Source organism: Jatropha curcas, chromosome 5 (genome assembly GCF_041381405.1).
Source record: "Jatropha curcas cultivar XTBG-Jc1 chromosome 5, XTBG_Jcur_1.0, whole genome shotgun sequence".
Lineage (NCBI taxonomy): Eukaryota > Viridiplantae > Streptophyta > Magnoliopsida > Malpighiales > Euphorbiaceae > Jatropha > Jatropha curcas.
The window spans coordinates 30,062,139-30,087,280 of NC_143155.1; the positions used below are offsets into that span (position 1 = coordinate 30,062,139).

The 25,142-nt window shown below is 35.2% G+C and overlaps 2 protein-coding genes and 1 long non-coding RNA gene across 3 annotated transcripts; 1 reads left to right on the forward strand and 2 right to left on the reverse strand.

Annotated features, from left to right (window-relative positions):
* The first annotated feature begins 1,336 nt into the window (after positions 1-1,336).
* Positions 1,337-4,423, forward strand: LOC105643181 (squamosa promoter-binding-like protein 7). Its single transcript, XM_012228255.4, has 3 exons — positions 1,337-2,526; positions 2,698-2,816; positions 3,682-4,423. Exons 1-3 carry the CDS (start codon positions 1,865-1,867, stop codon positions 4,158-4,160), a joined length of 1,260 nt encoding a protein of 419 aa, XP_012083645.1. The 5' UTR covers positions 1,337-1,864; the 3' UTR covers positions 4,161-4,423.
* A 3,793-nt stretch (positions 4,424-8,216) lies between these two features.
* On the reverse strand, positions 8,217-10,925 carry SPL8 (squamosa promoter binding protein-like 8). The gene is made up of 4 exons (XM_012228256.4): positions 10,481-10,925; positions 9,534-10,214; positions 8,676-8,836; positions 8,217-8,566 (listed from the first exon to the last, which is right to left on the reverse strand). Exons 2-4 carry the CDS (start codon positions 10,130-10,132, stop codon positions 8,409-8,411), a joined length of 918 nt encoding a protein of 305 aa, XP_012083646.1. The 5' UTR covers positions 10,133-10,214; positions 10,481-10,925; the 3' UTR covers positions 8,217-8,408.
* A 4,980-nt stretch (positions 10,926-15,905) lies between these two features.
* Positions 15,906-24,019, reverse strand: LOC149496575 (uncharacterized). The gene is made up of 2 exons (XR_016321036.1): positions 21,927-24,019; positions 15,906-16,530 (listed from the first exon to the last, which is right to left on the reverse strand). It is a non-coding gene; the product is annotated as an uncharacterized LOC149496575 (long non-coding RNA).
* Between the last annotated feature and the right edge of the window lie 1,123 nt (positions 24,020-25,142).

The following is a 25,142-nucleotide window of genomic DNA, read 5'->3' on the forward strand; positions in this document are numbered from 1 at the left end:
TATACAAAAATATGTTCTCAATAAATATCAAATTTTATATTATATAATACTAATTAATTAGAAGAATAAAATTTACACCTATATTTATAGTTATTATTTATTTTATATATAAATGTAATTTATGAATCGATATAATTTATTTTAAAAATGAAATCAAATTCCTAAAAAATAGAAAAAAAGAGTACTTTTTTATTTCCTTATTGGTCATATATGATAGCGGAACTTTGGCTTTTGCTTTTTTACCATTTCATTACAAGCAAAAGAGGTTGTAATTAAAATGAAGAATGACTTTTTTGCTAATTGCAGGCACTACTCTGCGGGCTGTCTTAACTTTTTCCATCAAAAGAAAAGTGAAAACGTAACAAGTTCAAACCTTTCTATGTGTTACTACTTCGATAGCATCTCTGTTCGTATATATATATATATATAAATTCTTAATGTATTAAAGAATACTCTAATTTGGAGTGAAGGTGTGGTCACGATCAAGCCAATCTGGTCAATCTTTGCAATCTTGGCAGAAAGATCTCTAGGTGGAACCCACTCCATGACACGTGTATGGACTACTCTAATTCAGCACTGCTCTAAAACTTTACAGCCTGTGTTGCATTTAATGAAGCATGGACATGATCCCTCACATCCCCAAACAGACATTGCAAAGAATAGTTTTCATGTTGTCCCGAAATTATTTATTTACTTCTAATATACGACTACCTAAGCTAAATATCATTCTCAGCTGAGCGTAAAATATGTATAAAAATTTAAAAAATAAAATTAAATTATAAATAAAAAAGTATAATAATAATAACATATTCCACAATGGTGTATTTATCTGAAAAGGACGAATTTAAAAAAGAAAAAGAGAAATTATTTTCTAAGAAGCGAAGTAGAGTTCTTTCAAGATTTTCATAGAACAATAATATACGAATATAATTCTTTTTCTCTTTATCTGTTTGTTTGGCTCACAATATATAATAACACGAGCAGGGATTTTATCACATGCCCACAAGGAACGAGAGTGCAAACTCATGACTGGCAAGTGATTCTACATAGATATTGTACAAAAATAAGGAATATTTGGTTTCACTGTCCATTCAAGAGTGTGAATAACACGCGCATTTCATGCAATAGTAACATTAAAACCTGGAGGCCGCAGGTTGTAGATTACGTGGAAAATGCATGGAAATTTCCTGAGACAATACAGTGTAGTACACGACTTTTCCAACTGCGTGTGGATTTAGTACGGTAATATTATTCTGTACATTTCCTTTTCCATAAGGAGAAAAATAGGGGTGGGAGAGAAGAGTCTCATCTATGTACAGAGACGATATCTGATCTTCTCGGGTCTCATCATTATCTCTCGATCGTTCAACCTCACTTATTGGTATTTTTATTATTATTGCAGTTCTTGCAGACTAATAAAGCCAGAAAGGATTCTTCCTAATCAAATATCACTTCAATCCACCTGGATAGGCCCCTCTCAATCTTCCCACGTGTAAACCAATCCTCACACGTTCTACCTTTCCCTCTCCCCAAAACCCTCTTCGTCGCTCGCTGTCTCTTCTCTCTCTCTCTCTCTCTCTCTCTCTCTCCTGTTTTTTATACTTGAGCTTCCATGCCCTATTTCAGTGCAACAACTACACTGCTCTCTCTCTCTCTCCCTTATAAATATCTTTCTTCTTTTACAACAAGCAGCCAGTAAATTTCATTGTTGCTGGAATCTCTCATGCACCAAAAAAGCAATTAACCTACCTGTTCACCGTAACTGTAATACGGACACACAGAGCGAGTGGCGGTACGGTCCAAACACTGCTTGATAGAAAGAGTAAGGAGTCTATTCAAGAAAAAAAAAAAAAAGACGACAGAGATGGAAAATGGCGGTAACGTGTACTGTGCTCACAACGACCGTAACAGAGGCCAGCAAAATGGTAATACTAATCTTCTATGGGATATGTGGGAGCCTAATAGTTCAAGATTTGACTGGACTAACACCAGTAATAGTAGCACCACCGCCATTGCTGCTGCCACGACAACCACTCCTGGGGAAAGTACCAACTCTACGCACCCAGAAGCCGCTTCAACCCACGCGCTTGTGTTACCTAATGAGAACCTGTACCTCCACCACTACCACCACCACGAGGATCACTATCAGCAGCACTCACTTTACGGTGGTGAAGGGTCCAACTTGCATCCGGACCCGCATTTAATGTGCTTGAAGCTTGGGAAACGGCACTATTTCGAGGATAATATCGCCGTGGGGGAGCGGCAGGTGGCTAGCTTGTGTATTGGGAAAAAAAAGAAGTCCTACTATAGTGTGGTGGATGGCGGTACTGTGAGACCATTATCGTCTGCGGCGGGGGAGGTGGTAGCTGCCGCAGCTGTGCCGAAGTGTCAGGTGGAGGGTTGCCACGTGGTTTTAGTCAACGCCAAGGATTATCATAGAAGACATAAAGTGTGTGAGATGCACTCGAAGGCTCCCAAGGTAACCGTTCTAGGGTTGGAGCAGCGCTTTTGTCAGCAGTGTAGTAGGCAAGTCAATATTCTCCCGCCTCTTTTTATTTATTTATTTATTTATTTTTATTTTAAGCTTTCACGGCGCGCATGGAAACCCGTTTCTTTTTTCTTTTTTCGAAAAAAAAAAACAAAAGTACAAAAAGCAAAATTGGCTGATATCTGTCCGGGTCGTTTTATGAGATATAGATTTCACGTAGTGTCGGAGTTCGACGAATCAAAGAGGAGCTGTAGGCGGAGATTGGCAGGTCACAATGAGAGAAGAAGAAAGAGTGCTCACGATTCTGTTTCCAGGAACTCTTGCCCAGGTATATATATCATGTCTTTAATTTCTTTTTTTATTTCTTTTTAATTTCCCACTCTACTTCAATTTAACTTCCTTTGGTTTTTCTTTTATTTTTTATCAATTGATAAATTATTTTGCTTATCTAAATCCCCTGTTTGCATTTTAAAGTCTTTCTAAATTAACTTAAATTTTAAGATTTCCATTATATATATATATATATATATCAATGGGAGGATTGCTTTTGTTCTTCAACTTCTAATTTTAAGTCCTACTCAGTTAATTGAAATATGAATCAAGATCAACTTGTAGCTCATTCTTTTCTTCATTGAGATTAAAGACGTTCATTAAAAGAAAACTACACATGCAAAAGCGCTGGGACTTAGATGAAACATTTGTTGGCTTCATTTATTATCCAATTATAGGTTGAATTAGTCACTATTTAGAAAATAAAAATATTACTAAATAAGCAAATATGTGGCTATCAAATAAATAAACCTTTTAATCAAAAATATTTTTTAAATTCTTGTTAATTAATATAAATTAAATTGTAGTTATTCTGTTTTTTATATATGAAAATCTATTTAAGAAATATTATTAATAGTATTCCTACATATATTTTTTTTAAATCAAGAATTATAATAAGAAAAAAAGTAAATTTCGTTATAATTATGTGTACTCTTGCCGTTCAAGGCACATTTGTTGTCATGGGATGGAAGTAAAACTTAGGTTTATAATTAAAACCCCGCTGTGATTCAATATTTCCTGTTTTCTCTTTCTTTAGAACAAAAATGGAATAAGAACTCAAAAAGAAGTTTTTTTTTTTTTTTTTTTTTTTTCTGTTCTTTTTTAATAAATGGTAAAGAAAAGGTTGATTTGGTCCTCAACAGAGAAGTTGATGGCGAGAAGAATCCCTTGCTTGGCATCAACAACAGGCCGTGCTCTCTCTCTTCTGTCATCGAAAGAAGATTCTTGGGTTTCTTCCTCTGATCTATCTTCAAGATCCAGTGCTGCATTACGTGAATTGATTGCAGAAAACCGTGCTGCAATCTTGGCTAGACAGCTCGTTCTTGATCGACACTGGCACCATAACAATAACAATAATGATAATGGAATGGAAAACTTAGGTGGACGTCATCAGTCCTCCCAAGCTAGCTCCAATAGTTGTTTCGTTCCGCACCAACATCAAATCTTAGCGGAGTCACAAAATTGGGGAAGGTTCCATGATAGTGGCACACAACTTACCCTTGACCTCATGCAAGCTCCAAGTTCAGCATTCGGATTCTTGCCTACGAGAGCTAAAAATACTAAAGATGAAGAAGAATCATGCGCTGAGTTATGGGATACTTGGGCAGGAGCCCACATTTAATGGAGAAATTAATTTTATACTCAAAATATAGATATATATTAGCATGATTGAATTTGCGTTTGGTAGTATTGAGTTCAGAACATTTATTTGTTTCACGAGTTGTACTTGAGTTTAATCAGTATGATCTGATTCAACTGTGTATATTTACTGTCGTTTAATTGTAATTAATAGTAGCCACTGATTCTGATATGGGTCGAGCAGGGTTTGAGCAGCCCAGACTGATTCAGTAATTTTGGACCTAAGCTCGGCCTGACCCGGTTCAACTATCTAGGCTAGTGTTTTTTATTCCAAGTGCACACATGCTACTCCAAAGAAGAGAAAGTGTCCTTTTTTTGCCGGAAAGGGTAGGAGATTCCAGGACAAGCACCCATGATGGTTACACGACCAGTTGTTTTCTAGCTTCGAAGTTATTTGGTACTCAAGGCTTAGGAATTATGCCTTTATCTACGGAAAATGAAAACAAAAACGGCTCCATTCACAATTTCATCCTTTGTCTTGTCAATAACAGTTACAGTTCTTTTTCCCTTTTTTTCTATTCAGGAAGGCTACCTCCCTCTCTCTCTCTCTCTCTCTCTTTTCACGTCATGTTAATTTGGAAGCATCCTACAAGGACAAATTCTTGCTACAGCTAAACAAATATAAATTTATTATTATTATTATTATTATTATTATTATTTTGAGCTAATATGTTTGTGACTTTCCTAAATTTTCCAATAATTTATAACTTGATCAATGATTATAGAAATCTAATCTAATCATGAGAAAACCTTTTCTGATGATCTCTGATTAGGTCCTTTTCTCCTCGTTTATTTATCTAGATATTTTTTCCTCACATGACAAAACGTACAGTGGGGTCCAATTTTTTTTATTTTGGGTGAGGAAGATGGAGGTAGCTACACCCCCATCTAAGCTCAATTTAACCTGAAAAAAAAAAAAAATGAAAGAAATACACAGTTTTGATGTACAGCAAAAAGAAAAAAAAAAAAAAAAAGTTCCCTGTGGTCTATTCATATAATGATTAGAAGGTGGTAGCTTACTAGAGTACGATCACCTCTTTCTTTTTCTTTTATTGATTTAAGATTACTGAAATGGGGTCTAGCAAAACCTAAATTAATCACAGTATCCGATCGATCATCCCAAAAGGCTGTAAAAATCTTAAAGAGGTAAGAATAATTTACTGACTGACCTTCAATAACAGAATGCTTTACCGAATTTACCCTTCATGCAGTTTAGACTTCAGAACCTAGCTCTTCAATGGGGCTCTCTTTTTGAATTACCGTTTTTTTAAGTACTAAAAAGGTTAATTTGCACTAACAAGAAGTTTAATGAAGTAAAATTTACATGCTAAGGCTAAGGGTTTATTTGACAATTTTTACTTTACATATAAGACTAAGGGTTTATTTGATAATATTAATAGCTAACAGCTGTTTATATAACGGTTTAAATTGAAAATATGTGAAAAAATAACTCATGGATCTACCGTTTAACTCATGACCATAGAAAAAAAATAGTAGTTTAAAAAAAAAAACAAATAAATACTTAACCCTGTGTACAGCTGCGGAAAAGTCCCACAACAACCACCTAATCAAAGGCGAAGGAAGGGGGAAAGAAAACAAAAAAAATGTGGAAGGCTGAAAAAAGAAGAAATGAAATCCTCCTACCACGTGCAGCTCACGTGAAGCTCCTGCAAATCAGAGTGGGGGGGGAGGGAGGGAGATCCACGTGGAGGGATTGGAAAAAGCAATCGACTGTAGGAACAGTGGACAGAAGTAGAGTTAGGAGTTGCATTTAAAGACGAAGGGGGTCCACGAAGCAGAGTTTAATGACGAACCAACTTTTAGGGTCCCACAATATTAATGAAAGATGAAAAGAGAAGATTATTCGTATTTTGTGTGGGGACCCATAGAACTGGTGATTGGGAAGCCAACCCAAACCCTGCACTTGTTCCACCAGGCAATTCATTTCCTTACCTTCCTATTTCTATCTCCGTTCCTGCTTTTGGAAACTCCGTTCTACTGCATTCCGTAGCAAATTAAAACATTAAGGGACATGACCCTATAATTTCCCCGGTGAAGGCAAAGGTCCCAAAGGAAAGGGGACAGAAATTGGAGGTGAAAGGTACTGGATAGGGACCTTTCGCCAAACATATGAGAGATATGATCCAGGAGACTAGATTTTGTTGGCCGACTTTAAGGTAATATCAAATTTACAGTCCTTAGAAAGGTAAGATTCATTTGAATTCACACTCCAAAATTTCCTTTTATTTTAAGAAAATGCTTCTTCTGCTTCTCCTACTCCTAAACCTATGAAATTTCTTAACAGTAAAGCATCTAAGTAAGGAAATAGAACAAACACTTTGATAGAGGCGGTGAATGGAGTAGGAAATTTCCTGGTCTTTCTTTCTCCAGACTTTGTGTGGTAAAAACCAACATCATTCGCTGGAAGTTTCTTACTCAATTTGTGTATTCTTAAAATTCAATCATAAAATACAAAAAAAAGACAGATACTCCGTTTTTATTTTTTGGCAAGTAAGTAGAATTTTTCAAGACAATAATTTAATCACATAAAATAAAATTGTATTTACTAATTAAGATTTTCTCATTTTACATTCCTCCACCATTTGTGCATTAGAAGCTTCATTTTAAATCAGTTACGTAACAAGAAGGGAAAGCTTCGTGTCTTGTCTGTGGCTAAATGTGACGTAGAGATTTTGAAATCTTTTTTTTTTTTTTTTTTAATTGTTTGCATCTGTTTGGAGAACCTAAAAGATAAAAAAAAGGGTTCTTAAAAAATCTGCATCCAAGCAGACATAAAAATGTAAATGAATTACTAAAGACATAAACATAGGAACAAAACTTAGAAAGAGGCGTAGGACCCATGGTTAAATTTCATGGAAGTTGCACAAAGGGTTCCGAATATACGTAGGTACATTGGTATTTATTTTCTTACGAATACGTTACAGTATATATATATATATATATATATATATATATATATATATATATATATATATATATATATATATATATTTATATATAAAAATTAAGCATCACATTTTAATTAAGAATTTTAGTTTAGCGGTATTGAAGTGTTCTTAAGATGGAACGCAGGCAGGGTTATAAGTCTAGACCTCACTCAGAGTCCATTAACCAAAAACAACAGTTTCATGACAAGTGCAAGATTCTCACTAAATTGAAAGATATAAGGTTCGCACAATGGCCTTTATTTAAATAAAACCGGTACCATCACTCGTAGGATTCAATTTGAGAAAGAACAGATCACATTTATGGAGTTGGATGGAATAATTAACTGAGGCTGTGAGTTGATTAATGATTTCTTAATGATTGCAATAAATGCAATTAACGTTATCGATGTTGAATATTCATTCCTAAATGGAAGAGCTGAGTACGGTTTTGTATATACTATAAGAACTAAACATTCTCGTTATAACACATCTTAAATATCACATGAAGGTTTGAAGATGAAGAATATACCGAAATTCAAGCTCAAATTTTCAATTTTCTTGGCAGAAAGCTAAAAATAATGCAGGCTCTGCAACTCCGTTCTGGAAAAAGAAAAGGATGGTAAATGACAATGCGAGACGCTAGTTGATTGATTTTGTCGATAATGACTAATTGACTGTGCTTTGCTTAGTACAGCTTCCATGTAGGAGACAACTTGACAGGTTTTTGTCCTCTCTAACATTCCCTTATTAAAATTCGTATTACGTGCTCATTTTTTACTGCGTTCAATTTATAATTTTCATGGCGATGCTGGTGGTGGTGGTTAAGAGGGGAAATTCTAGGAGCAGACAAAAAGGTAATAATGCTATGCTTTAAATGATAATAATCCTGCACTCCCGTGCCTACTACGCTCATTTCTGAAACCGGACAGTCACTTGTATGGGAAAATTCCAATTTAATTTATTCCAATTATATTTTTTATTGCAGAATTGCAGATATCATATATATATATATATATATACCTTGTGATATTAATAGAACAATGTATATACTCTACAGTACAAAATGTGGATATTTACTTTTTCTAGAAATGAAAAAAAAAAAAAATATATATATATATATATATATATATATATATTTATATATTAATTAGTTGATCCTTGATACTACATTTCATTTGATGTTATGAAATAACACCAATCTTGAAAGATGAACATTGAAATTAATTGATAAAAAGAAGAAGACAATTGTTACTACTAAATGAGTTCCTCCATTTTCAGTGGCACTACCCACTTGAGAAAAACAGTGAGCTTGATGATGCAGAAGAAGAAGATGCAGTTGCCTGATATGGTCTTTGCTTGAAACAATCCAAGAACATTCGAGGCGGCGATACTGCCACTGTCACCGACGACGAATTATTAACTCCGGAATCCGGCGGAGACCCTATATGTAAAATTCCAACAAAATTAAACCAAGTCAATTTCGGATACGTTATATTTTCATTAATTTTTGCATTAACCAGCAACTTTTCCAGAAGAGCTGGCTAGCTCACTTGTTGGATTCTCAGATGATGAATTCCGGCCACTTTCTTGTTGCGACGACTTGTGAGTTTCTTGATTTATCTGGTGTGATTTTCTCCGGCGACGATTATGATCAGCCAGTCTCTTTCTGCAACTACGCTTCCCGTTATCGAATTCTGAGAGAAGATGAAATCTGGGACACGATTTTAATTTTTTCACATATTAATTAAAATTGTTAAATCAAAAGATGCAGACAGGTAATGGTTATCTAACTGATCAAGGCAAAACCGGACAGACAGCATATTACGTTAAAAGAAATGATAGTTAAATAGGATCATTAAGTGCTTAGATATACTATTTATATAGTATACGGACGCAAATACCCTCGGGATTTCCCCATGTACGGCATACCCAATGATTGGCAACAAAAGCATAATTCAAGGGGCATTATGGTCAGGTGGGGTGTTTCCGACCTATGTCCGGAGATGGAGGCAGAAAATGACTGGCATTTGTTTTCTTGTTGCATCTGATGCGGCGTGAAAATATGAATAAATGGCATGGGTGATTTTGTATTTTCATAAGGTTAAGATAAAATGATTAATGTGATGCCAACATAAGAAGAAGACCAGTTACGTGAATGGAAACCAGAGGAGAATTTTACGGACGCAAATACCCTCGGGATTACCCTCTATACTGAAAAGCAATCATTCAAGTAAAGAGGGCATTTCCGCCATTCTAACACCTGTCTCTAAAATCATAATCAGTTTATCACTACCAATCTGCTGAGGGAGCCTTCAGCTATGAAATAGTAGACCACTGATTGGAATTGCAAAAAGAAAACGTAAATATGGGAATGCATGGGGAGGGCGTTTTAGGTAATTTCAAGAAACCTGCTACACTGCTGGCAGAATCGCTGAGTCAACCCGGCGGCGATGACCGTAGACGCTTTCGAGTGAAACTCACACACCTTATGGCGTCTGTGGTAGTGCTTGGCGTGGGTGAGATCGGCATTGCACCCTTCGGCTTGACACCTGGGTGCGCTTGTCGAACCTGGTTCTACAGGTCTAGACCGGCGATAGAGGCGGTTCACAAAATCATCCTCCGCGGAAGAGAAATAGGTCCGACCACCCAAATTAAGCCCGATCCTCGCCGTATAATCTGCCGGTCGAGAAACCTCTTCAGTCTTTGGAACAAGGAAATATGACGGACCGGCAGCAGCTGGGTTAGTGATGGGGTCAAGGGAGAGAAGGGAGTGATGGGAAGGTGTATAAGAGGAGGGACCGGCGTAGCCGCGTGGGTCATAAAGGGAATTGACTTGATGTGTTGTTGGTTGGTGAAACAAGGTTGTGGTGGGTTGAGGAACCAGATTATCGTTGAAGGATTGGGCAGTATAATGATCGAAAATCTGGCGATTCTGGTCTGGGTCTTGAGTGGGTTCGTCTCCAGAGAGAATCATCGTGGATGGGTTTCCCCATTCGTACTCCAACATATCTGCAGCACTGAATTAGAAAAGTTCTTTATTCTTATTTTTTCCCTCCGGTGAGTGTAGAAGGGAAGCTCTGATATGGAATCTGAAAACAGAAAAAACAAAACAAAACAAAGAGGGAAAATTAGTCTTTAAAAGAGAGGGGGAGAGAGAGAGTTAAAAGTGCTGAAAGGGAAATATGTCAGCTTTCAGAAGAGATAATTGAGCAAAGAAAAGCTTTGATTTTGCTGTTTGCTGCTTTGAATTCTTTTATTTTTTTCAAAAAAAAAAAAAAAAGAAAAAAAAATTGCTTTAGGAGACATGTCGGTGTTTAAGGGAGTTTATGGATATATTGACAGTTAATAAACTCACCTATGGCAGTATGGAACTCAGTGAAGCAAAGATAAGAATGCGAATTTCGAAAACCCTAAGTTGCCATTTGCAGAGTTAAAACTGTTGCTTTCTTCTCTGTATATTGGCGTGCACATTAAGTTGGGGGGTTCCCTATCTATCTGTATCTATAAGGTTTGTTTCTTTATTTAGCTCCCTGAGTCTATCTTTAAAGGGTTGAAGCTATTTTCTCAAAAGGCCACACCTTTTTCAGCTCTCTAGTGGTGATGAGTCTGAGACTGAGAGCTGAGTTATGAGGCGGCTTGCGCAGAGAGGTGATTGGTGGTCTGTATGTGTACTACTGAGTGATCTATGTGTGTGAGTGTAAAATAAAAGGAAACTACCGTTTTACCCATCTGATAGTTACATAATTATGCGTTACGCCACTGCAATGGATTTCTGTGTAAAAAGCAGATAAAGATAGATAGATAATAGGGGAAGGGTAAGGGGAAGGAGGTAGGACTTAGGAGTCTTTCTACTCTCTCTCTTTCCTTACTACCCCCAAACACCCAACTTGTTAGGACTTGGCAGTAAATGCCATAACCGTGTTCTTTTTGCCTTTTTTATTTTTTATTTTTTATTTTTTATGAAGGAAAATTGCCACGCGTTGTTGCTTAAATCTTTGGGCCCCACTTACTGTTTTGCTCTGTCTAATTTTGCACACAAGCTCATCATCGGTCTATGGGTTTCCGTTTCACAATTTCTACTCTCCTTTCCTTTTCTTTTTTTGTCCCTTTTTTTATTTTTTAAAATTATAAAATATTATAAGAAAAAAAACTATATATATATATATATATATAAACACATTTTCTGAAAGGGATTGGACTTTGCAGCAAAACAAGTGCAATCAATAATTTATCAACCAGCTAATTGGCTTCCCACTCTCAGTTGCCTTTTCTATTATATATAGCAAATATTTACAAACAAATTAAAAGTAAAAAAAAAAAAAAAAAAGCAAGAAAATAAATCCTCGAAATCTCCAATGGTCCACATCCATATAAATAGCAAAGATGACTTCAATTAGTATTATTTTTGGGTAATTTTTTTAGTTTTCATCAAAATTACTATCAAATCCATTTTATTTTGTAAAATTATTGATTTATCGTTAAGATTTATAATTAATAAATATCTAAAAAGTTTTTTGTCTTTAAATAATTATAATATTTGACTATTTAATTAGTCCTTTATATTTAATTATCCTAACTTAAAAGTAAAAATGTAATTTTTTTTATATATATGAGCTAAATAGTATTATAACGCTAAACGTTAAGGACAATTGAGTAATAATAATAATAATAATGAGAGTAATTCCAATTAAAATTCAATGATTAAAGTGTTAGTTACCCTTTCATTTGCGCTTTTATAATTAAAAATTAAAATTTTTTAATTATATTATGGATTCATTTGTTGTGTGTGAAGTGAGTTTCTGAAGTTTGAACCTTTTGACAAGTGGCGACTTGTGGTGTGTTTAGCTCATTAAGAAGAATAAAGTCAAAGGACTACCCTTTCTCGATATCAAGGGAATTAAAAATATTCCATCTCCTTGCAACTCATTCCGTAATTAAAATCATATTTGGTGTGAAAAAATTTAACACTGAAAATTAATTATTGATAAACGAAATAATTGTTTTATTATTAAAAATTAAAAATTTAGAAAATTTAATTTAATTAAAGAAAAATTTATTATTTATTTAAATGAATATTAAAAATTTAAACTTCAGACCTAGTTGTAAGACAACCATCCTGTCCTATATGTAAAATCGTTCGGCAAATGCAAATTAGAAGCATGCAAATTTCCGGTTTTTACATGGGCAGTCGCCGACAGACTCACATTGACCAAATTACCCTTTCCTACTTCATCATTTGTTAAGTTTGCCACTGTTTCAATCCTTGTAAATTTTTGGACCTTTGGAATTATATATTACTACGACACACCAAAAACTAATTTTAAGCCGGAATTAGAAGTATTGTTCCATAATACTTCCCTTTCCACTTCAACTGATCTTTAAAATTTTAAGCCGGAATTAAAAAATTAATTAGATAATCTTTTTCTTAAAAATTAATTAGTAATTGACTAAAATATCCTTATAGAGTCCTTCAAGAATTTATTAAATATTTTTAACTAATATTAAATGCCTTGTTGATGATATAAGGGTAGAAGAGAAAAAAAAAAGATTAAGGTTATTAATTAATTAATTGTTAGATTTCAGTATTATTATTTAGTCTAGAAATTAAATTTAGACTATAATATCTCATAATTAGGTTATTTCGAATAGATTTTCTTAAAAAAAAGCACGTGCATAGCTTAATTCTGTTTATAGCTTTCCTTTATCTCATATTATACTAACCTTACACACTAATCAAGAAAATTAAAATTAATTAATTTGAATTTATTTAATTTTTAAGTATTCATTTTTATTTCAATTTTAATAAAAGTGAAAACCAAATCGAATTAAGCCTCAAAATAAATTTTAATTTGTTTAGACCGAATTACCATTTTGTACAGTATCACCTTAGACACTTTAATACAGAAGCTTGTTTTCCTATCAGATAATGTCTTTAGTACTTTAATGGTGCAATTGACAATAACATTATTGAAGTTTTGATTAATCATGAGATGGTCCTAATTAAAATAGTCGAAAAACCCAAGGGTATAACAGTAAAATAAAAAAGGAGGACAGAGGAGGAGACGATCGTATCTTCAATGTACGATGTATTATTCGGTGTTGCAAGTAGTTTGTACAATGAGACTGTTCTTCACATACTCGCGCGTATCCATTAAACACGTACTCGCTACAGGAGGAGGAGTTTTGGCCTTTTGGGTGTAAGTAGAGAACTGGAATTACCAAAATATCTTTGTTTACCAGGTGTCAAAATAGATGAGCGAGTATAAGGAGGTATGAAGGGATGGTCTGATGTAGAAATAGCAGAGACGAGTGGATAGTCCAAAAGAGAGGAGTACAGGCTGGTAGCATTTGGAGAAAGGCTGACACGGACGTTGACTCTTCTGTACGGAATGTCTAACTCTTTTCCTTTTAGTCAGAGACTTATTTTATTCAATTAATAAATATTGTAATATTAGAATTCACTTCAACCAATTATGGTTCTGTTCTCTCCCTCACCACCCACTGATGGACAATTAAATAAATAATTAAGATATTATTCCCATAAAGTGTTTTTAAAAAAAAACTGTTTTCTTATTAAATTATATAAATTTATGCCTTGTTTGGAAAGAGCTGAAGTAAGATATAAAATAAGGAAGACTTTCTGTTTAGATGGAAGGGAAAATAATTTTATTTTACTTTATTTGAAGACAAACAGACCGCGGATAAAAGAAAATTATATTTTTATAAATTTTTATTTTTATTTTTCATATATGTATATGGGACATGTTTATAACTTAATGGAAGTTTAATTCTATAATTTGGCAATTAACAGTAAAAATTTTACAGTATTGTTATTTTATTGTCCTCCCATTTTAGAAAGTAAATTGAAGTTTTTTACATCCACTCATAATCTTACATTCTTTCCAAATAGAGTATTTTGCAAAACCCAACAACATTTCATTTATTATTAATGTTAAAAAAAAAAAATGGGATTGAAGGAAAGAAGGATACTCCTGGCACCCTCCTCCCTCTCTCATTGTATAAATTACAAACAAAAGCACTTCAATAATAAATATGGATGCCATGTCGTGACTTATGTGAAAATCATTTTTCCTTTCTTAAAAAAAAAAAAAAAAAGAGCAAATATCTATTTTCTAAACATTATTATTTATAAATTTTTCCAGGCAAACTTAGAATCTGTCTCCCTTTCTTTGGGACAGACTAATTGCAGTTGGTGTGAAGAAACTGTACATTTTTCAGGCGTCAAGTCCATATTCAAATGCGACTTTACTCCTTCGGATGGGTTGGTTCGTGCCAGTACTTTTACATGTTTGTTTATTTAATTCTTGAATTCCTTACTCATAACTAATACAAGTGATTTAACTTTGAGCCAAAGGCAGAACATAGACACATCATAATTTTTATTCAAAGTAAAAATAAAAATAAAAATACATATATATATATATATATATATATATATATATATATATATATATATAAAATAAGTATAATGAATAAGAAAACAAGAGTAGCTTGCACTTTCCTTCCCATAAAATCATAAAGCGAAATTTCCAAAGACAAGGAAACGGAGACCTCCGCTCCAATTCAGTTCAAGTATTAACAATAGGAATGTTCCCCTTCGAAAACAAAAACAAGGACCACACTCAAGTTGAGACAATTTTAATTCTCAATTACAAGCAGCAAGCCTATGATGTCTTACCGGGATTTCAAATTGAAAATTTCAATAAAATTGGAAGTTGAGAGGTCATACGTTCATCTAACAACAAAGAGACCCTTGTATTTGGACCATAATTTCTGGTTCTGCAAGAATTTTCAACAAGCACAAAGAAATAAAGAGTACATTTTTCCTAAAAGGCAACCAAATAAAACTAAAATGCATCAACGTCAATTGCTACCCTGGTTCTGAGTCGATTCACTTTGTTTTTGCACATGCATATAAATACAAGCTACAATAAAAGTAGAACAGCAAATAATGTATATGCCCTGCAGGCTCCAGGCCTTGTCAACATCTAATACTTCGCCAATAAAACAAATGAGCAATAAAGCACCCAAATGAATAGGATTATATGAGATTCTTAGTATCTTGGTATTTAATTAACCACTTCATTTACTATACCTTGTCAGTCTTGATGAAACATTTTTGCCCTGTCTGGAGATGAATTTACAGCTCATAAATTTAATGTGTCACGAGTAAAAATATGCAATATTAGACGGTAAATTATCGCAGGTAAGAAAAAACCAAAGTTTAATTTAGGATGCCAAGGAAGGAAACTTCAGCAGACGTCCTCATCTTTCACAATAAGTGAATGATAAGTTCATTAAAAGAATATAGGAGCAACTAGTAACAGCTTATTATAGGGAAAAAAATGTGGCATCTGAACCCAGCTGCTGCAGATTTATCATGCAAAAATGCAGACATAAACCATGGACGGATCAAATTTTTCACATATTACTAGTGCAAAGTCGCATCAATTTCTTGATGAAAACAAAGAAAAGAAAAGGGAAGGGCAAAGTGAAAAAATAAAATAACTGGCAGCATGTTTCATATGGCTATCTATACCATGTGGAAACTTTTGGCAAAATGGACCACCTGAAAACAAGATGACAAAGCTCTTTCATGGTATCTTCAAATGTTTCAGCAGTCCCCACGAAACTTCCATACTATTTAAGTGAAAGGATAAAACTAAATGGACCCTGAAACTGACACTATTTTTTCTGATAATTTAATTCAAGTAGAGAGGAAGCAACAAGAGTAAAGAAAGAAAAGAAGAAGCGATAAGTTGTTATGTGGTCACAAACCACAGTTATATACTCCAGAAGAAAATAGATATACAAGCAACTCAAAAAAATCTAAAAACCAGAACATGAATGCAAGTAGCCATGAATTTCTCATACTGAAAAAAAAAGATGCATTAACTCTATTTGACATATAGCATCAAATACAAGTTGTCAAAGGCCACAATTCAACAACTTTGGAATAAAACCTGTACCATCAATAAATTACACCCATTTTCTTTCTAAACATTTCAAACAAGTGTATGAATGCGTTCATCTGACTAGCCATCTTAAAGTAGAACCAAAAAGAAAATGATGAAATATACAAATGCATAATCATAGTTTGTTCCTCATCAAGTCATCATTTATTGTTATGCAACAAATTCCTTATTGGTAGCATAGTAAGATAAACATTCAGAAGAAAGCAATTCCAGATGACGCTGCACAGCCGCACACAAATTTATGGCAGTTAAATGTGAATGCTCCAGCCCACATAGTGGGCGAAAGATAAAATAAAGCTCATGCTTCCCATGGTTGTAAGGGATAGGAAGAAAATGCACAATTATATAGAAAACCATCATTGCATCCAGCATAATTGAAGAGCTTTATGTTGCTAATCATTTTCTTTAACTCCTCCGTTAAAATTGCCTTATAATTCTAAGATTCACACTACTAGTCCTTTGGTGGCTAAGAAACATGTTTTTCATGGCTTATACTAGTCTTTTGGTGGCTTCAATGTTGGTTCACACTACTAGTCTTTTGGTGGCTAAAAAGATTCAATGTTGGTTGGCAATGTTGGTGAGGTAACTTGGACTAAGATGGCACATCTTCAACAATGGAAGGAAGACTTAAAGTTTGTTCACATGGAGATACACCTCTATATAAGGCAACCTTGCTTGAAGCAAATTAATATAACATCCAACCAAGTGAAATTCATCCAAGAGAGAAATCCTCCAAGAGCATTTCTCTAAACTATTCACTCTCTTCATATACCACCTTTTTCATATATATATATATATATATATACACACTCTTGTCATATTCATTGAGTGTAGTGAGGTGTTATTTTGAGTGTATTTTTGTGTGGGTGTAAAATCACTTGTATCTCCATATTTTTCATAGTGCATTTACTCCTCTCTCGCCCCGTGGTTTTTTCCCTCTACATTGGAGGGTTTCCACGTAAATTCTGTGTCTCTTCCATTTATTATTTTACTTCTCATTTTATCATCAATTACCGAAACTAAATATTTATCCATTACCACGCTAAATTCCGCAACAAACTGGTATCAGAGCGTTGTAATATTTATTTGGATTTCACAACATGGCTTCTGTCATGAAATTTGATGTTGAGAAGTTTGATGGAAAAATCAGTTTTGGCATTTGGCGAGTTCAGATGATGGCCGTTCTCACCCAGCATCGGTTGAAAAAGGCCCTTGTAGGAAAGGCGAAAAAGCCAAACACCATGTCGGATGAAGATTGGGAAGAGTTGGATGAAAAAGCCTTGTCAGCAATCCAACTTTGTTTATCCAAAGAAGTTCTGCGAGAGGTTATCAAGGAGGATACAGCTGCAGGTTTATGGCTTAAGTTGGAGTCATTGTATATGACGAAGAGTCTTGCCAACAAGATTCGTCTCAAGGAGCGCCTCTATACCATTAAGATGGTCGAAGGTACACCCATTCAAACTCACCTTGATGAGTTTAATTCTATCATAGTTGATTGGAAAATTTGGATGTTGAAATTAATGATGAAGATAAAGCTGTTTTGTTAGTTTGCTCACTCCCCCGATCTTACCGTAACTTTAAAGATATTATGTTATACGGTGGTAATGAGACCCTAACTTTTGATGATGTCAAACAAAATCTCTTGTCAAAAGAAAAATATGACTATGAGAATAATTCAAAGGATGAAGCTGAAGGGTTAATTGTTAGGGGGAGAACTATGGATCATGGTAGTAACAGTAGAAGTAAATCCAGATCAAAGTCTAGAGGCCGAGATAATAAGAAATTTTGTCGCTATTGCAAGAAAAAGGGACATGCAATTTCAGAATGCTTTAAGTTGAAAAATAAGCAGCAAAAGGGCGAAAATAATAATAAAAAAAATTCAGAAAATTCAGCTGAAGCAAGTGTTGCTCAAAAGGAGTCTGAAGGTGAAGTTTTGTCTGTTACTGATTTTGGAACTAGATCTAAAACGGAGTGGATTCTAGATTCTGCTTGTTCCTATCACATGTGTCCCCATAAAGATTGGTTTACCACTTATGAATCTGTTGATTGTGGTATTGTCTTAATGGGGAATAATGCTCAGTGTAAAGTTGTTGGAAAAGGAACAATTAGAATTAAAATGCATGATGGCATGATTAGAACTTTAACCGGTGTTAGACATGTTCCCGACTTGAAACGGAACCTTATCTCTCTTGGCACTCTGGAGTCCCTTGGGTGTAAATATGCAGCTGAAGGTGGAGTTCTAAAGGTCTCTAAAGGTGCTCTTATTTTAATGAAAGCTAACAGATCTGGAAGCTTGTATGTATTGCAGGGATCTACTGTTACAAGTTCTGCTGCTGTATCATTATCTATGTCAGATTCAGATGTCACAAAATTATGGCATATGCGACTTGGCCATATGAGTGAAAAAGGAATGACCATCCTAAGCAAGAGAGGTCTTTTGTGTGGTCAGAATACCGGTAGGTTGGAGTTCTGTGAACATTGCATTCTCGGTAAGCAGAAAAGATTAACTTTCGGTACCGGAATTCATAGAACCAAAGGTACTCTTGACTATATTCATTCAGAACTTTGGGGACCCTCACGTGTTCCTTCAAAAGGAGGGCATCATTACATGCTAACCATTATTGATGATTTTTCTCGTAAAGTCTGGGCTTATTTTTTAAAGCACAAAGATGAAGTTTTTTCCACTTTTAAGAAGTGGAAGATTTTGATGGAAAACCAGACAGGGAAGAAGGTCAAGCGACTCAGGACCGATAATGGTCTAGAATTTTATGGAGGTGATTTCAATGCATTCTGTGAAAATGAAGGAATTGTGAGACACTGCACGGTTGCCGGTACCCCTCAACAAAATGGAGTTGCAGAACGGATGAACAGGACATTGATGGAGAGAGTTCGTTGCATGCTCTCTAATGCTACCTTGCCTAAAGAATTTTGGGCCGAAGCAGCATCTACCGCATGTTATTTGGTGAATCGTTCCCCACACACATCACTCGACTTCAAGATTCCAGAGGAAGTTTGGTCAGGTAATCCTGTTGATTATTCAAATTTGAAAATTTTTGGATGTCCTGCATATGCACATATAAATCAGGGAAAATTAGAGCCTAGAGCTCGAAAATGCATATTTATTGGTTATGCATCTGGTGTGAAAGGGTATCGCTTGTGGTGTCCTGAACTTAAGAAAGTAATTATCAGTAGGGACGTTACTTTCAATGAAAATGTGCTAATTCTCCCTGGAAAAGAAACTGTCGGTTCTTCTTCTTCTGACACAGGTGTTTCAAAGAAAACTGAAGAGAAGGTGGAGCTTGAGTTTGAAATACCAACTCCTAGCAAGGAGAATATTTCCTCATCTCCGATCACATCAGAGGTTCCTGATTCCACTGAACCAGATCATCGTGAAGACTATTCTATTGCCAGAGATAGACCCAGGAGAGAAATCAAACGGCCTGAAAGATATAATGAAGGGAATTTGGTTGCTTATGCTCTTGCAGTTGCAGAGGATACAGTTGAAGGTGGAGAACCTCACACATACTCTGAAGCAATCTCATGTCCTAATTCTTCTGAGTGGCAAGTTGCGATGCAAGAAGAAATTGAATCTCTGCACAAGAATGATACTTGGAAATTGGTCAAATTGCCAAAAGGCCAAAGAGTTGTAGGCTGTAAATGGGTCTATAAGAAGAAAGAAGGCAACCCCGGAGTTGAAGATGCAAGATATAAAGCACGTTTAGTTGCTAAAGGCTATACTCAAAAACATGGTGTAGACTTTAATGAAGTGTTTTCTCCTGTTGTTCGTCACACTTCTATACGTGTACTTCTTGCCCTTGATGCCTTGCAGGATCTTGAATTAGAACAACTTGATGTCAAGACTGCTTTCTTACATGGAGAGCTCGAGGAGCAGATTTATATGCAACAACCAGAAGGTTTTGTTGTTCCTGGAAAAGAAGACTACGTTTGTCACTTGAAGAAGTCTCTTTATGGACTAAAACAGTCCCCGAGACAATGGTACAAAAGGTTTGATTCCTTTATGGTTGAACATGGGTATTGTCGTAGTCAGTATGATAATTGTGTTTATCACAAGAAGTTTTCAAATGGATCTTTTGTCTACTTATTGTTATATGTTGATGACATGCTAATTGCTGCTCGTGATAAGTCATTAATCAAAGAATTGAAAGATCAGTTGAGCAGTGAATTTGAGATGAAAGATCTTGGTGCTGCCAAGAAAATTCTTGGTATGGAGATTCTTAGAGACCGATCAGCTGGAAAATTGTATTTATCTCAAAGAAATTACATTGAGAAGGTTCTTGAGAGATTCAATATGAGTAACTCAAAACCTGTGAGTACTCCTCTTGCAGCTCATTTTAAATTATCATCTGATTTTTGCCCTCAGTCCAATGAAGAAAAAGAGCAATTGTCACATGTGCCCTATTCTAGTGCAGTTGGTAGTCTTATGTATGCTATGGTATGCACTAGACCTGATCTTGCACAGGCAGTTAGTGTTGTGAGCAGGTACATGAGTAATCCAGGTAAAGAACATTGGCAAGCAGTTAAATGGATATTCCGCTACTTGAAAGGTTCTGTGGATACTGGTTTGGTTTTTGATAGGAATAAGGTGAATCCGAATATTGTTATTGGATATGTTGACTCTGATTATGCAGGTGATCTTGATAAGAGAAGGTCTTTGTCAGGTTATGTATTTACTTTATACAATTCTGCCATTAGCTGGAAAGCTAGCCTCCAGTCCATTGTGGCACTATCAACTACGGAGGCAGAATATATTGCAATTACTGAAGGAGTCAAAGAAGCAATCTGGTTAAGAGGTTTGGTTTCTGATCTTGGTTTAACCCAAGATGTTGTTACTGTATTTTGTGATAGTCAAAGTGCTATTCATTTAACTAAAAATCAGATGTATCATGAAAGGACCAAGCACATTGATGTGAGGCAGTATTTTATTCGGGATGTTGTGGCAAATGGGAAGATCATCGTGAACAAAATTGCTACAACTCATAATCCTGCGGATATGCTCACGAAACCAGTTCCAAATCTCAAGTTCAAGCATTGCTTGGACTTGATCGGTGTTCACCAATTTTAAAGGCCCTTTAGGGCATGACGAGAAAGGAATATGCACATCATTTTGTAAGGAGATCATCTTAGAATTTAAGTCAAGGTGGAGATTGTTAAAATTGCCTTATAATTCTAAGATTCACACTACTAGTCCTTTGGTGGCTAAGAAACATGTTTTTCATGGCTTATACTAGTCTTTTGGTGGCTTCAATGTTGGTTCACACTACTAGTCTTTTGGTGGCTAAGAAGATTCAATGTTGGTTGGCAATGTTGGTGAGGTAACTTGGACTAAGATGGCACATCTTCAACAATGGAAGGAAGACTTAAAGTTTGTTCACATGGAGATACACCTCTATATAAGGCAACCTTGCTTGAAGCAAATTAATATAACATCCAACCAAGTGAAATTCATCCAAGAGAGAAATCCTCCAAGAGCATTTCTCTAAACTATTCACTCTCTTCATATACCACCTTTTTCATATATATATATATATATATACACACTCTTGTCATATTCATTGAGTGTAGTGAGGTGTTATTTTGAGTGTATTTTTGTGTGGGTGTAAAATTACTTGTATCTCCATATTTTTCATAGTGCATTTACTCCTCTCTCGCCCCGTGGTTTTTTCCCTCTGCATTGGAGGGTTTCCACGTAAATTCTGTGTCTCTTCCATTTATTATTTTACTTCTCATTTTATCATCAATTACCGAAACTAAATATTTATCCATTACCACGCTAAATTCCGCAACATCCTCGTATCACTCATGGGGTGAACTCCTTACCTCCTTGGTGTAATCATCCTTGCGTTTTCCTTCTCAATGAATTCTTGTTTTATCTTTCAAGGAAAAAATAATTGGACAGGAGTCTCATGCATTCTACAAACTACACTTTCCATATAGATTTTTCTTCAAGTTCTGCAGACAACGTGGTGTTTATCTCCTCTATTTACACCAAATTGAGTCATCTCGTAGAAAATTGAGGCTTGGTTCAATTTTGGCACCTGAAAGTAAGATGATGATGATTTGATTCAAGCTTTAATCTCCAAGGGTTTTGTTATTGCTACTACATTTATGTTTTTCAGCTATTCCAAATGTGTTTGAAGTTTCGTGAAGTGCTCTACTTGAGAAAATGTGGAGGAATAAAAAGCGACATTGAAAGCCCCCTTGCTTTAGTGTGAGAGGTAGTCTACGCAGTTTGAATGTGTTCATACTGTGCCTCGATGTCGCAAATGGAGAATATGGCCAATTAATCAGCAAAAGGGGAAGACTCAATGAAACTAAATATAATGAACAAAGAAGATATTGATAAAAAGATCAATCCAAGAAATGTTATATAAACTATTAATTTGACTCTGAATTGGTGAATTTATAGCAATCTCACTAGTTGTTTGTCGAAGGCCATTTGCCATTGTCACATAACTTGTGTTCATAACAGAAGCATGTTGATAAGATTTCTCATATTGTTGTTAGTTTGAGTTATTTTTCAAGACTCTCCAAGTGCAATGGCTCTTTTCTTTTTCCTGCACAGGTGAAAGTTCCCTCATCTCCCCGGAAACCAAACTATATTTTCTTTTTATTGCCAACATTACAGTTTCTGGTTAACGGTATCAATTGGTGCCATGCTAAAGTCTTAAATAATGTGCTAAGATCTAGATTTTGAGTTGGTGAGCAACCACCTCATGCAAAACTATCAAAGTATTGGACAATGCCCAAAACTAGTTATTGTCCATAACCACAATGCAGTATGAACCGAGTAATATCCTCTCTGATAACAAATACCCAACAGGCCCACTAAAAACTGCCCAAATTCGAGGTGGAAATTTGGGGAAAGTTAACTTTCTCTGGGTAGCAGGTGGTAACAGTTGTTCAACTACTCAACAAGGACTCCCAGTTCTGGCTCTACCTCTAAGAGACTGGCTCATTTGGTGTGGGACAAGATATTTCTAGTTAATCTAGCATATTGATTAACTCACACACATAATCTATCAAAATTACAAGTCATAGAGAAAACCTGTCTCCAAGATGATGTGAGCAGCATGAAATTGTATAGTAGCAAAAACATCGATTCCATGGAACATCATCCACAACTCATTTGAGTTAGGATTGCCACATGTCGAACATACCTCCCTCAACAGGGGCCTTGACACAGACCTCGGAATACCCTTCATCATTGATTCAAAGGTTAATGGAATCTAGTTTCTGATAGAAAAAGCTACACAAAATAAGTAACAAAATCAACTATCTATGGCAAGAAGCCATTGAAAAATTTGAACGTGCAAAACTCAATCGAACAAAAACTTTGATTTCTCAAACTCCTTATAATATAAACCTAAAACAGTATTTCAAAATACATTCATCTTATGTTCTCAAAAACTTTTGGATGTTCTTCTAAACTCAATTTCCTAGCATTATTTTTCTCTACTTTCTCAGTAAGGGCAAATGCTTTCAGAGGTACATCATGTAACTCTAATGATGGATTTTCCTTTCCCTCACATCTCTCAGCAAACAAAGAGATTTATCCAAGTGTTATTTGAGAGACATGAAGTTAAAAGGGCATGAATGACCTGATGCCGCGCTAAAGGAGGTGGCTGAGCTTCAATTTCAAGCTAAACCAAGCTTTGCTGAAATTGCTTCGTAGACTCATCCATCTTTTGAATCCTTAAGAATTACCCTGAATGTATCATTTAAATAGAAAAGAGATTTAAAAAATTCAATTATTCAAGCTTTTCAAAAAACGGATACAGCGTTACAAAATTGACATGCCTTGGAAAATCCTAATTGATAATCAATTCTACTGACTAGTGTCTAAGAAAATTGCCTCTTCTATTTAAAACAAAATGGAGTAAAATTTACGCTTTCAGAGCGGGAATGATCAATAATTCTTCAAAAATGCCAAAATTCAAACAGTCGCAGAAGAGAGGGAATCAGAATTCAGCGGGTTCTGGCGGTTGCAGAGAATTCAAAGGTTTTGAAACTTTTTGAAAGTAGTTTCAAAGATCTATTATGGCCGAAAACGGCTCCTTAATCGGTTGGGTTTTGGTTTCTAAGGCCCAGTTGTTTGGGCTACTACGGTGTAAAGTTGCTGAAATTACACGCCAAACGCCCAATCCGTTTCGTTGGTGAACGACAGCTATTTTATGTTTTGACGTTCGCTAAAACGAGCAAACAACTGAACATTGTTTATATTACTGAATTAGTCTTTTTAAATAAAACCTACATTAGGTTAGCAATCAAAATTAGAAGACATACGGGGAAGAAGAGGAAAGGAAGCATCAATTAATTCCATTTCACTCCTTCCAGGGCCTTAGCTGCAGATTCAATATCAAGCATGTGAAGAATTACAGGCTGATCTAGCCCTAACATGATCCCTCTTGCTACCATTGGACAAGAGCATAGCCTATTTGCCCTGTGCAAGAAAATTAACAAACCCTAAATTGAATTTCTCGATCACCATCCTTTCACTAAAATTTAATGTAATAGAAGATTAGAGCGATTAGAAAAGAAGAAAAAAGCTAAAATCTTTGACATTTCTTCCTTTCTTCAACCCTAAAAATGACTTCTGAAAAAATAAGGCAAAAAAGCCAAGAAGATTGGATTGCCAGCAGCACCGGTGACCAATACTCTGATCGTATCTTTTGCCATTGCTGTAGACGAACTAAAAATAAAAATATGACATTCTCAAAAGAGAGTAGAGAGTTTTGTACAGAGAGCCTGTTTAATTGAGTTCCTGGATTTTTATATACGCTTAAAATTTCATTTATGAATTTTTTCCAATTCCTTTTTCCTTTTAAGCACAATTCTGACAGGTGAAGAATGCCTTGCCAAAAGCGATAAATTTTTCCAGGTAAAACTCTCACCAACACCAGACAAGGGAAAAATTTTCCCTTGCATTTACCAACTTCCCTTTCTTGCAATTTTGCCATTTGTTATTACTAAGATTGCTTATCTGAGTTTATGTTATTTTGC